The sequence below is a fragment of the Heterodontus francisci genome, chromosome 39, assembly GCF_036365525.1.
Source record: "Heterodontus francisci isolate sHetFra1 chromosome 39, sHetFra1.hap1, whole genome shotgun sequence".
In the NCBI taxonomy this organism is placed as follows: Eukaryota; Metazoa; Chordata; class Chondrichthyes; order Heterodontiformes; family Heterodontidae; genus Heterodontus; species Heterodontus francisci.
This window is the reverse complement of record NC_090409.1, coordinates 30,732,148-30,745,664: the sequence shown is the minus strand read 5'-3', so window position 1 is coordinate 30,745,664 and position 13,517 is coordinate 30,732,148. Positions and strand designations below refer to the sequence as shown.

Sequence of the window (13,517 nt, the reverse complement as noted above, 5' to 3'; positions counted from 1 at the left end):
CACTAACACCGGAGTTGGGGGGCAGGGTTCCGTCTGTCCTCCTACTCCCGGATCCCCTGCCGGGGGCTCCCCCTGGATCCAGGGGCAGGTATTACCCTAAACAACAGTAAAATACTGCAGAAGTTGGCAACTTGAAATAAAAATAGCGAATGCTGCTAACACTTGGCAGGACTGGCAGTATCGTGGGAAAGAAAAACAGAACTGACCTTTCAAGTTGAGACCGTTGTCTCAGCATTCTGAGTTCTGATGAAAGGTCGCTGAGCTGAAACATTAACCCTGTTTCTCTCGGCCAGACCTGCTGAGTGTTTGCAGCAGTTTCTATCACCGGCCCTTACCTGTGCGTTTGAACTGCCGAGTCCACATACACTTCCCAGACGCAGTGCACTTGCTGCAGTCAGAGGCTTCACACGATATTTCAGAGCAGTTACTGGCCACAAAGATCTCTCGCTGGTTGATGCGGCAGTCATTCTCCTTGGTGCAGCTGGCGTTAGTGCTGATACAGGCTCCCTCTGGGCAGTTTGTGCACCATTTACACCTCTAAGGTAAAGAGATGATGGTGATCACAGGCACAACTACAGTTATTCACACTCACACATCAACCTTGCGAGGTGCACTGCACAGCAAGCCTGAGAGAGAGAGAGAGAGAGAAAGAGACACAGCACGCGGGGAGGGGGGGAGGGAGGAGAGAGTGAGCTCACCCAAGAAGGTGGGCATGCACCCGCCAGGGGCCATGCGAACACAGGGGGAATGGGTGTGAGCGGCCGCAAGATACTGCTCATGTGTGTTCCCACGTATTCGTGTGAATGTGTGCACGCATTTGTGCACAAGTGGGAATGTGAGTGAGGGCTTGCACGCAAGGTTGAATATGAGTGAGGACACGCGCGCGAGTGTGAATGGGTGAGTAAGGGCTTGGGCGTGAGTGTGAATGAGTGAAGGCACGCGGGCAAGTGTGAATATCAGTGAGTGAGGGCATGTGCATGAGCGTGAATATGAGTGACTGACGGCATGTGTGTGAGTGCGAACATGAGTGAGGGCACCCGACCCAAGTAGGAATATAAATGAATGAGGGCACGCGCGCGATTGTGAATATGAGTGAGCGAGGGTATGTGTGAGTGTGAATATGAGTGAGTGAGCTGATACACGCGAATGTGAATGTGTGTATGCCTATCACTGAGTGTGTGTTCCTATCACTGAGTGTGTGTGAGTATCGCTGCGAGTGTGTTCCTATCACTGAGTGTGTGTTCCTATCACTGAGTGTGTGTTCCTATCACTGCGAGTGTGTTCCTATCACTGAGTGTGTGTTCCTATCACTGCGAGTGTGTTCCTATCACTGAGTGTGAGTTCCTATCACTGCGAGTGTATTCCTATCACTGCGAGTGAGTTCCTATCACTGCGAGTGTGTTCCTATCACTGAGTGTGTTCCTATCACTGAGTGTGTTCCTATCACTGAGTGTGTTCCTATCACTGAGTGTGTGTGCGTATCACTGAGTGTGTGTGCGTATCACTGAGTGTGTGTTCCTATCACTGAGTGTGTGTTCCTATCACTGCGAGTGTGTTCCTATCACTGAGTGTGTGTTCCTATCGCTGCGAGTGTGTTCCTATCACTGAGTGTGTGTGCGTATCGCTGCGAGTGTGTTCCTATCACTGTGAGTGTGTTCCTATCACTGCGAGTGTGTTCCTATCACTGCGAGTGTGTTCCTATCACTGAGTGTGTGTGCGTATCACTGTGAGTGTGTTCCTATCACTGAGTGTGTTCCTATCACTGAGTGTGTGTGCGTATCACTGCGAGTGTGTTCCTATCACTGAGTGTGTGTATCACTGCGAGTGTGTTCCTATCACTGAGTGTGTTCCTATCACTGAGTGTGTGTGCGTATCACTGAGTGTGTGTGCGTATCACTGAGTGTGTGTGCGTATCACTGCGAGCGTGTGAGAGCAGTTTAATCGTGGCCTGCACTGGTTAAGGTCAGGTGTTAACACTGCACTCCCTCGGGTTTAACATGAACACAGCCGCTGGTGCTGAGAAAGGGTTTGAGATGGAGGCCCAGGGAAGGCTGGCGCCTGCACTCACCAGTCGCTGCATTTGTCCCATGACCTTGGGGTGACGAGCCAAACACTCGCTGCACGTTTTCAAACGGCGACAGTCATCAGAGAACTTGGGCAGTGGGTCACACAGCGAGCTTCCGGACTCAAACCCGTACCTGGCAAATCAAAGGGTCAACAACACATAATATACCACAGCCTAAAGCACCCAACGGGAATTGCATCAATTGGCAGAAATAAATAAACGATAAACAACAATCAAAACCAGCTCATAACTAACTATATAAAAAACAATGGTGTTGGTGGTGAGGGCGGCAGTTCACAGTTTCCAGGCGCAGAGAGAGGGGAGCCTGCTGGGCCAGGCCAGGCTGAGCCTAGCTGGGCTGAGCCGAGCTTCCTGTTGGGCTGGGCCTCCTACTAGGCCGATCTGGGTGGAGCCTCGTGCTGGGCCCGGGCTGCGTCTCCTGCTGGGCCAGGCCAGGCTGAGCCGAGCTTCCTGTTGGGCTGGGCCTCCTACTAGGCCGATCTGGGTGGAGCCTCCTGCTGGGCCAGGCCAGGCTGAGCCGAACTTCCTGTTGGGCTGGGCCTCCTACTAGGCCGATCTGGGTGGAGCCTCGTGCTGGGCCAGCTGGGATCAGTTGCTACTTGGCATTGGTGAGCAATGGGACTGCAATGGGGCGGCACAGTGGCGCAGTGGTTAGCACCGCAGCCTCACAGCTCCAGGGACCCGGGTTCGATTCTGGGTACTGCCTGTGCGGAGTTTGCAAGTTCTCCCTGTGTCTGCGTGGGTTTCCTCCGGGTGCTCCGGTTTCCTCCCACATGCCAAAGACTTGCAGGTTGATAGGTTAATTGGCCATTATAAATTGCCCCTAGTATAGGTAGGTGGTAGGGAAATATATAGGGACAGGTGGGGATGTGATAGGAATATGGGATTAGTGTAGGATTAGTATAAATGGGTGGTTGATGGTCGGCACAGACTCGGTGGGCCGAAGGGCCTGTTTCAGTGCTGTATCTCTAAACTAAACCCTTGAAAATCTCCTGAGTGCAATAAGCATTAAGCGATGGTCAGCCGCTGAGTGAAGGGAAAAGCGTCTGCTCCTACCTCTCTGCCTCGTCTGCAGACAGACAGCTCCCATTGCGGACCGAGTGACACCACACACAGCTGCTGCTGCTGCTGCTGTTACAGGCTCCCGGGCTGGCGAAGATCAGACACGGATCGAGTGGAATTGACAGGGCCACCATCGAACCCAGCATCACCCCCCCATATCCCGCCGAGATGTACAGCTTATTCCTCAGGCTGGCTGCTGCGTGAGCAATGGATCCCTTCACTGGCTCACCGAGCATCGAGCTCCCTGCAAAGGACGAGGTAAGGTCAATCAGAGGACCCACTGATGGTGGCAGGTCAGTCCGGGTGGTGGGGGGGGGAAGTTCAATAGAACTATATATTATATATACATATAATAAAACCTCCCTGGGCACTTCACAAGAATGTGATCAAACAATATTTGACACTGAGCCACATGAGATATGAGGACATGTGAACAAACCCACGGTCAAAGTTCGATCACTGCCATGAATCTCCACCTCTGTCCTGTGCTCTCCTTCCACATTCTGCACTGGTCAACTGTATCCTGTCCATTATGTCCGTCATTCACTTTCTCCTCTACTTCCCTTGCCTACGTTTTCCATCGACCTTTCCTTCCAACAATTGTCTCTGTCTACCTTCTGCTTGACAGTATAAATTTGTTGTCTTCTAGCAAACTGGCATTCTTACGTATTGTCCTGATGAGTGCAAGACAAAAAAAGCTCTGACAAAATGTCTCTATTTTCAGCAATACTCAAGTTCTGTACTACCAAACGACTATCGATCCTTTTATTATTTGTCGATTTCTAGTTTCTTTAAGCACGCCGTTGTTTTCTGCTGGTAGATTCTATTAAATGCCTTCTCATAATGCCAGTTGGGCTCGCAGTCTAGAAGCTACGTATACTAATACACAGGGCCCTGTTCTTTGCAGACAGAAAGAACATGTACAAACTTTGCGCCTGTTTCAGTTGAACAAAAATAAGCGACAGCCATTCGCTGGTTCATTCCTCAGGGCTATGCCTTGACCAGTCAGAGTCTATACAGCATACAGATGCAGGTTTTTGCATTTCCAGGTATCTTTCAATGACTGCTCTCAAGTTAAGATGTCCTCTCTTGCTCCATTCTTTGGTCTGAATCCTGACTCACTATCGTCCATCTCTGCCTCTGTATACTGGTCATTTCTTTCCAGAACCACTATTAGAATTATTTTCATCACATGACCTGGTCAAAGGAGGAGGTTTTTAATGACTGCTTTGAAGGAGGGGAGGGAGGTGGAGTGGAGAGGTTTAGGCAAGGAATTCCAGAGGCGTAGGCAGAGACAGCTTTGGCGACCATACACAAGGAAACTGCCCAACTCGAAAGCACCTTTAATGTAGCACTTCACAGGAGTGATCAAACAGAATTTAACAGCAGGAGATGTTTGCATTGCAGGTGCCCTGCTCTGCCTTTGAGACCAAGGGATTGGTCAAGGGGAGGGGTGGTGACTATACATGGAGGGAGAGGCTGAAGGAGGACAAGAAGGCAACGATCTCTGCGGCGAGCATGGCTGATCTTAGGCTTCAATTCCATCTTCCCGCGCCCTTGCCATATCCCTCAATTCCCGGAGGCCCCAAAAATCTCTCTCTCCCAGCCTTAAATGTATTCAACAAAGGATCATCCACAGCCTTCCGGGGTAGAGAATTCCAGAGATTCACAACCCTTTGAGTGCAGTAATTTCTCCTCATTTCAGTCCTGAATGATCGGTCCCTTATCCTGAGACTGTGTCCCCGTGTTTTCGATTCCACGACGTGGAAATAATCTCAGTTCCACCCTAACCAGACCCTTTAGAATCTTATATGTTTAAATGAGATTGCCTCTCATTCTTCTAAACTCCAGAGAATACAGGCCCAATTTACATCACCTATCAGAGAACAACCCCCTCATCCCAGGGGCCAATCTAGTGAACCTTCACTACACTGCCTCCAATGCAAGTATAACCTTTCTTAGATGTGGAGACCAAAACTGCACACAGTATTCTAGATGTGGTCTCACCAAAACCCTGTACAACTGGAGCAATACTTCCTTATTCCTGTACTCCAATCCCCTTGCAATAAAGGCCGACATGCCATTTGCCCTCCTAATTGCTTGCTGTACCTGCATGCTAACGCTCTGTGTTCCTTGTACAAGCACACCCTAGTCTCTTTGAACATCGACACTAATAAGTTTCACGCCTTTTAAAAATATTCTGCTTTTCCATTCTTATGACCAAAGTGAATTACACACTTCCCTACATTAAACTCTGCCATCTTGCTGCCCAATCACTTAATCTGTCTCTATCTCTTTGCAGCCCCTCTCTGTCCTCCCCACAGCTTACCTTTCCACCTACCTTTGTATCATCAGCAAGCTTAGGTACATTACTCTCCGTCCCTGCAGCTAAGTAATAGAGAGTGTAAACCGAGGCCCCAGCACTGATCCTTGCGGCACCTCTCTATTCACTGCTTGCCAACTTGAAAATGCCCCATTTATGCCCACTCTCTGCTTTCTGTCCGTTAACCAATCCTCCATCCATGCTAATATATAACCCCCAACACCATGAGCCTTTCTCTTTCCTATTAACTTTTATGTGGTACCTTATCGAATGTCTTTTGGCTATCTAGGTATACTACATCTACTTGTTTCCCTTTATCTACCTTACTATTACATTCTCAAAACTCTAATAAATTTGTCAAAGAGGATTTCGTTCCTGAATCTAAGGAATTTTGGAAAATCATAGCTAGTGCATCCGCTATCTCTGCAGCTGTCTCTAGGAACCCCTATGGTGTAGGCCATCAGGTCCCAGGGATTTGTCAGATTTTAGTCCCTGAAGATTCCCCAATGCTTGTTCTCTGCTGGTATTAATTTCCTCATGCTTTTGAGGCCTAGGTTACCATCTATTCCTGGTATGAAATTTGTGTCTTCTGTGAAGACAAACACAAAGTATTTGTTCAATGCCTTGGCCATTTCCTCATTCCCCATGATAAGAGGAGTGAATCAGTGCTGAGACTGAGAGGAAAGGAGGGAGGGCAACATGGGGAGAGACTCAGAGCATTAAGACCAGGATTTATAGGAGAGATGAACGGTTTAACAAGCTGGTGTGTGTGAAGGTGCCCCAACAGTTGAGGGAGAGACCAAGGAAAGATTTGGTGAAAGCCACCACAGCAGTTGGGAGACTCAGGGGCGGAAGGGACAAGGAGACAGGAAGGTTTCAGTAAGGACAAAAGTTTGGCGCCATGTGCCCCCATACCCGTGTTATCTGGTGTGATCCAGGTGTGGCCATACCCATGTTACTTGGTGTTATCTGGTGTGATCCAGGTGTTGCCGTACCCGTGTTATCTGGTGTGATCCAGGTGTGGCCATACCCATGTTACTTGGTGTTAACAGGTGTGATCCAGGTGTGGCCATACCCATGTTACTTGGTGTGATCCAGGTGTTGCCCTACCTGTGTTATTTGGAATGATCCAGGTGTTGCTGTACCTGTGTTATTTGGTGTGTTTCAGGTGTTGCCCTACCTGTGTTATGCGGTATGATCCAGGTGTTGCCTTACCTGTGTTATTTGGAATGATCCAGGTGTTGCCTTACCTGTGTAATTTGGTATGATTCAGGTGTTGCTGTACCTGTGTTATTTGGTGTGTTTCAGGTGTTGCCTTACCTGTGTTATGCGGTATGATCCAGGTGTTGCCTTACCTGTGTTATTTGGAATGATCCAGGTGTTGCCTTACCTGTGTAATTTGGTGTGATCCAGGTGTTGCCCTACCTGTATTATTTGGTGTGATCCAGGTGTTGCCCTACCTGTGTTATTTGGTGTGATCCAGGTGTTGCCCTACCTGTGTTATTTGGTGTGATCCAGGTGTTGCCCTACCTGTGTTATTTGGTGTGATCCAGGTGTTGCCTTACCTGTGTTATTTGGTGTGATCCAGGTGTTGCCTTACCTGTGTTATTTGGTGTGATCCAGGTGTTGCCCTACCTGTGTTATTTGGTGTGATCCAGGTGTTGCTGTACCTGTGTTATTTGGTGTGATCCAGGTGTTGCCTTACCTGTGTTATTTGGTGTGATCCAGGTGTTGCCCTACCTGTGTTATTTGGTGTGATCCAGGTGTTGCCCTACCTGTGTTACTTGGTGTGATCCAGGTGTTGCCCTACCTGTGTTATTTGGTGTGATTCAGGTGTTGCTGTACCTGTTATTTGGTGTGTTTCAGGTGTTGCCCTACCTGTGTTATTTGGTGTGATCCAGGTGTTGCCTTACCTGTGTTATTTGGTGTGATCCAGGTGTTGCCTTACCTGTGTTACTTGGTGTGATCCAGGTGTTGCCCTACCTGTGTAATTTGGTATGATCCAGGTGTTGCCTTACCTGTGTAATTTGGTGCGTTCCAGGTGTTGCCTTACCTGTGTTATTTGGTGTGATCCAGGTGTTGCCTTACCTGTGTAATTTGGTGCGTTCCAGGTGTTGCCTTACCTGTGTTATTTGGTGTGATCCAGGTGTTGCCTTACCTGTGTTATTTGGTGTGATCCAGGTGTTGCCTTACCTGTGTAATTTGGTGCGTTCCAGGTGTTGCCTTACCTGTGTTATTTGGTGTGATCCAGGTGTTGCCTTACCTGTGTAATTTGGTGCGTTCCAGGTGTTGCCTTACCTGTGTTATTTGGTGTGATCCAGGTGTTGCCTTACCTGTGTAATTTGGTGCGTTCCAGGTGTTGCCTTACCTGTGTTATTTGGTGTGATCCAGGTGTTGCCTTACCTGTGTTATTTGGTGTGATCCAGGTGTTGCCCTACCTGTGTAATTTGGTCCGTTCCAGGTGTTGCTGTACCTGTGTTATTTGGTGTGATCCAGGTGTTGCCTTACCTGTGTAATTTGGTGCGATCCAGGTGTTGCCTTACCTGTGTAATTTGGTGTGATCCAGGTGTTGCTGTACCTGTGTTATTTGGTGTGATCCAGGTGTTGCCTTACCTGTGTAATTTGGTGTGATCCAGGTGTTGCCCCACCTGTGTTATTTGGTGTGATCCAGGTGTTGCCTTACCTGTGTTATTTGGTGTGATCCAGGTGTTGCTGTACCTGTGTTATTTGGTGTGATCCAGGTGTTGCCCTACCTGTGTAATTTGGTCCGTTCCAGGTGTTGCCCTACCTGTGTTATTCGGTATGATCCAGGTGTTGCCTTACCTGTGTAATTTGGTGCGATCCAGGTGTTGCCTTACCTGTGTAATTTGGTGTGATCCAGGTGTTGCCCCACCTGTGTTATTTGGTGTGATCCAGGTGTTGCCCCACCTGTGTTATTTGGTGTGATCCAGGTGTTGCTGTACCTGTGTTATTTGGTGTGATCCAGGTGTTGCCCTACCTGTGTTATTTGGTACGTTCCAGGTGTTGCCCTACCTGTGTTATTTGGTATGATCCAGGTGTTGCCTTACCTGTGTTATTTGGAATGATCCAGGTGTTGCTGTACCTGTGTTATTTGGTGTGATCCAGGTGTTGCCTTACCTGTGTTATTTGGAATGATCCAGGTGTTGCCTTACCTGTGTTATTTGGTGTGATCCAGGTGTTGCCTTACCTGTGTTATTTGGAATGATCCAGGTGTTGCTGTACCTGTGTTATTTGGTATGATCCAGGTGTTGCCTTACCTGTGTAATTTGGAATGATCCAGGTGTTGCTGTACCTGTGTTATTTGGTGTGATCCAGGTGTTGCTGTACCTGTGTTATTTGGTGTGATCCAGGTGTTGCTGTACCTGTGTTATTTGGTGTGATCCAGGTGTTGCTGTACCTGTGTTATTTGGTATGATCCAGGTGTTGCCTTACCTGTGTTATTTGGAATGATCCAGGTGTTGCTGTACCTGTGTTATTTGGTGTGATCCAGGTGTTGCTGTACCTGTGTTATTTGGTATGATCCAGGTGTTGCTGTACCTGTGTTATTTGGTATGATCCAGGTGTTGCTGTACCTGTGTTATTTGGTATGATCCAGGTGTTGCCTTACCTGTGTTATTTGGTGATCCAGGTGTTGCTGTACCTGTGTTATTTGGTATGATCCAGGTGTTGCTGTACCTGTGTTATTTGGTGATCCAGGTGTTGCTGTACCTGTGTTATTTGGTGATCCAGGTGTTGTCTTACCTGTGTTATTTGGTGTGATCCAGGTGTTGCCTTACCTGTGTTATTTGGAATGATCCAGGTGTTGCCTTACCTGCGTTATTTGGAATGATCCAGGTGTTGCCTTACCTGTGTTATTTGGTGTGATCCAGGTGTTGCTGTACCTGTGTTATTTGGTATGATCCAGGTGTTGCTGTACCTGTGTTATTTGGTGTGATCCAGGTGTTGCTGTACCTGTGTTATTTGGTGTGATCCAGGTGTTGCTGTACCTGTGTTATTTGGTGTGTTTCAGGTGTTGCTGCACCTGTGTTATTTGGTGTGATCCAGGTGTTGCTGTACCTGTGTTATTTGGTGTGTTTCAGGTGTTGCTGTACCTCTGTTATTTGGTATGATCCAGGTGTTGCTGTACCTGTGTTATTTGATGTGATCCAGGTGTTGCCTTACCTGTGTTATTTGGTGTGATCCAGGTGTTGCAGTTGATCTGGTAAAACAAGAGGTCAGCACTGAAGTCCTCCTGCTCTGTGCGACCTCCCACTATCACCATCGTGTCACGGAACAGTGCAGCAATGTGGAAAAACCGGGACAGGGGCTAGAAATGATGGAAAAGCAGGAACAATCAGACAAGGAACCGTAATGGAATTCCCTTCCCTCTTCCCCATTACCCGCCCTTGGTTATGGTTCGATCCGCTTTGCCGAGTACCTTTGTACCGTGGGAGGGTGCGAGCAGACTCCAGGTCAGGTTCGGTAGGTATAAACTGTACAGCTCACGTGAAGCAGATACACTCTCCAGGTAAAATCGGTATCCACCGAACACGTAGAGAGCATCAGAGGCTTGGTGGTAGACTGCCGAGTGGCCATATAAACCTGTGGAGAGTAGACAATCTCATCAACATGCAGCAAACCAAGCCCACATCTTGTCTGATACTCAGCAGCCCACACTCCACAACAGCCTGACCCTGCTCACACTGCCCACCGACACCCTGACCCTGTTCACACTGCCCACCGACACCCTGACCCTGTTCACACTGCCCACAGACACCCCGACCCTGCTCAAACTGCCCACCGACACCCTGACTCTGCTCACACTGCCCACCGACACCCTGACCCTGTTCACACTGCCCACCGACACCCTGACCCTGCTCACACTGCCCACCGACACCCTGACCCTGCTCACACTGCCCACCGACACCCTGACCCTGTTCACACTGCCCACCGACACCCTGACCCTGTTCACACTGCCCACTGACACCCTGACCCTGTTCACACTGCCCTCAGACACCCCGACCCTGCTCAAACTGCCCACCGACACCCTGACTCTGCTCACACTGCCCACCGACACCCTGACCCTGTTCACACTGCCCACCGACACCCTGACCCTGCTCACACTGCCCACCGACACCCTGACCCTGCTCACACTGCCCACCGACACCCTGACCCTGTTCACACTGCCCACCGACACCCCGACCCTGCTCACACTGCCCACCGACACCCTGACCCTGTTCACACTGCCCACCGACTCCCTGACCCTGATCACACTGCCCACAGCCACCCTGACCCTGTTCACACTGCCCATAGACACCCCGACCCTGCTCACACTGCCCACCGACACCCTGACCCTGTTCACACTGCCCGACACCCTGACTCTGCTCACACTGCCCAGACACCCCGACCCTGCTCACACTGCCCAGACACCCCGACCCTGCTCACCATGCCCACTGACACCCTGACCCTGCTCACACTGCCCACCGACACCCCGACCCTGATCACACTGACACACTGATTCTGCTCACACTGCCCAGACACCCTGACCCTGCTCACACTGCCCACTGACGCACTGACTCTGCTCACACTGCCCAGACACCCCGACCCTGCTCACACTGCCCACTGACACCCCGACCCTGCTCACACTGCCCACCGACACCCCGACCCTGCTCACACTGCCCACCGACACCCTGACCCTGTTCACACTGCCCACCGACACCCTGACCCTGATCACACTGACACACTGACTCTGCTCACACTGCCCAGACACCCCGACCCTGCTCACACTGCCCACCGACACCCTGACCCTGCTCACACTGCCCACCGACACCCTGACCCTGTTCACACTGCCCACCGACACCCTGACTCTGCTCACACTGCCCACCGACACACTGACACTGCTCACACTGCCCACCGACACCCTGACCCTGCTCACACTGCCCACCGACAGGACATTGACACTCTGACACTGATCAGACTTCCCACCAACACGCTGATCCTGCTCACACTGCCCGACACCCTGACCCTGTTCACACTGCCCACCGACACCCTGACCCTGTTCACACTGCCCACCGACACCCCGACCTTGCTCACACTGCCCACCGACACCCTGACCCTGTTCACACTGCCCAGACACCCCGACCCTGCTCACACTGCCCACTGACACCCTGACCCTGCTCACACTGCCCACCGACACCCCGACCCTGATCACACTGACACACTGACTCTGCTCACACTGCCCAGACACCCTGACCCTGCTCACACTGCCCACTGACACACTGCCCACTGACACCCCGACCCTGCTCACACAGCCCACCGACACCCTGACCCTGTTTACACTGCCCACAGCCACCCTGACCCTGTTCACACTGCCCATAGACACCCCGACCCTGCTCACACTGCCCGACACCCTGACCCTGTTCACACTGCCCACAGCCACCCTGACCCTGTTCACACTGCCCATAGACACCCCGACCCTAATCACACTGCCCACCGACACCCTGACCCTGTTCACACTGCCCACCGACACCCTGACCCTGATCACACTGACACACTGACTCTGCTCACACTGCCCAGACACCCCGACCCTGCTCACACTGCCCACTGACACCCTGACCCTGCTCACACTGCCCACCGACACCCCGACCCTGATCACACTGCCCACCGACACCCTGACCCTGTTCACACTGCCCACCGACCCCCTGACCCTGATCACACTGACACACTGACTCTGCTCACACTGCCCAGACACCCCGACCCTGCTCACACTGCCCAGCGACACCCTGACCCTGTTCACACTGCCCACCGACACCCTGACCCTGCTCACACTGCCCACCGACAACCTGACTCTGCTCACACTGCCCACCGACAACCTGACACTGCTCACACTGCCCACCGACACCCTGACCCTGCTCACACTGCCCGACAGGACATTGACACTCTGACACTGATCACACTGCCCACCAACACGCTGATCCTGCTCACACTGCCCACCGACACCCTGACCCTGTTCACACTGCCCACCGACACCCTGACCCTGTTCACACTGCCCACCGACACACTGACTCTGCTCACACTGCCCACCGACACCCCGACCCTGCTCACATTGCCCACCAACACCCTGACCCTGTTCACACTGCCCAGACACCCCGACCCTGCTCACACTGCCCACTGACACCCTGACCCTGCTCACACTGCCCACCGACACCCCGACCCTGATAACACTGACACACTGACTCTGCTCACACTGCCCAGACACCCTGACCCTGCTCACACTGCCCACTGACACCCTGACCCTGATCACACTGACTCTGCTCACACTGCCCAGACACCCCGACCCTGCTCACACTGCCCACTGACACCCTGACCCTGCTCACACTGCCCACCGACACCCCGACCCTGATCACACTGACACACTGACTCTGCTCACAATGCCCAGACACCCTGACCCTGCTTACACTGCCCACCGACACCCCGACCCTGTTCACACTGCCCACCGACACCCTGACCCTGTTCACAATGCCCACCGACACCCTGACCCTGTTCACACTGCCCACCGACACCCTGACCCTGATCACACTGACACACTGACTCTGCTCACACTGCCCAGACACCCCGACCCTGCTCACACTGCCCACTGACACCCTGACCCTGTTCACACTGCCCACCGACACCCTGACCCTGCTCACACTGCCCACGGACAACCTGACTCTGCTCACACTGCCCACTGACACCCTGACCCTGCTCACACTGCCCACCGACACACTGACTCTGCTCACACTGCCCACCGACACCCTGACCCTGCTCACACTGCCCACCGACACCCCGACCCTGTTCACACTGCCCACCGACACCCTGTTCACACTGCCCACCGACACACTGACCCTGCTCACACTGCCCACCAACACCCTGACCCTGCTCACACTGCCCACCGACAACCTGACTCTGCTCACACTGCCCACCGACAACCTGACCCTGCTCACACTGCCCACCGACACCCTGACCCTGCTCACACTGCCCACTGACAGCACATTGACACACTGACCC

The 13,517-nt window shown here is 51.9% G+C and overlaps 1 protein-coding gene across 1 annotated transcript in view; it reads right to left on the bottom strand.

Annotated features, from left to right (window-relative positions):
- megf8 (multiple EGF-like-domains 8) overlaps nucleotides 1–13,517 on the bottom strand; it is a 173,655-nt gene that overhangs the window by 10,560 nt on the left and 149,578 nt on the right. Inside the window, exons 31-35 of the mRNA XM_068018430.1 lie at nucleotides 9,910–10,073; nucleotides 9,654–9,798; nucleotides 3,143–3,392; nucleotides 2,069–2,198; nucleotides 336–537 (exon numbers count right to left, since the gene is read on the bottom strand). Of these exons, the coding sequence (XP_067874531.1) occupies nucleotides 336–537; nucleotides 2,069–2,198; nucleotides 3,143–3,392; nucleotides 9,654–9,798; nucleotides 9,910–10,073 (891 nt within the window). The remainder of the gene's footprint in view (nucleotides 1–335; nucleotides 538–2,068; nucleotides 2,199–3,142; nucleotides 3,393–9,653; nucleotides 9,799–9,909; nucleotides 10,074–13,517) is intronic.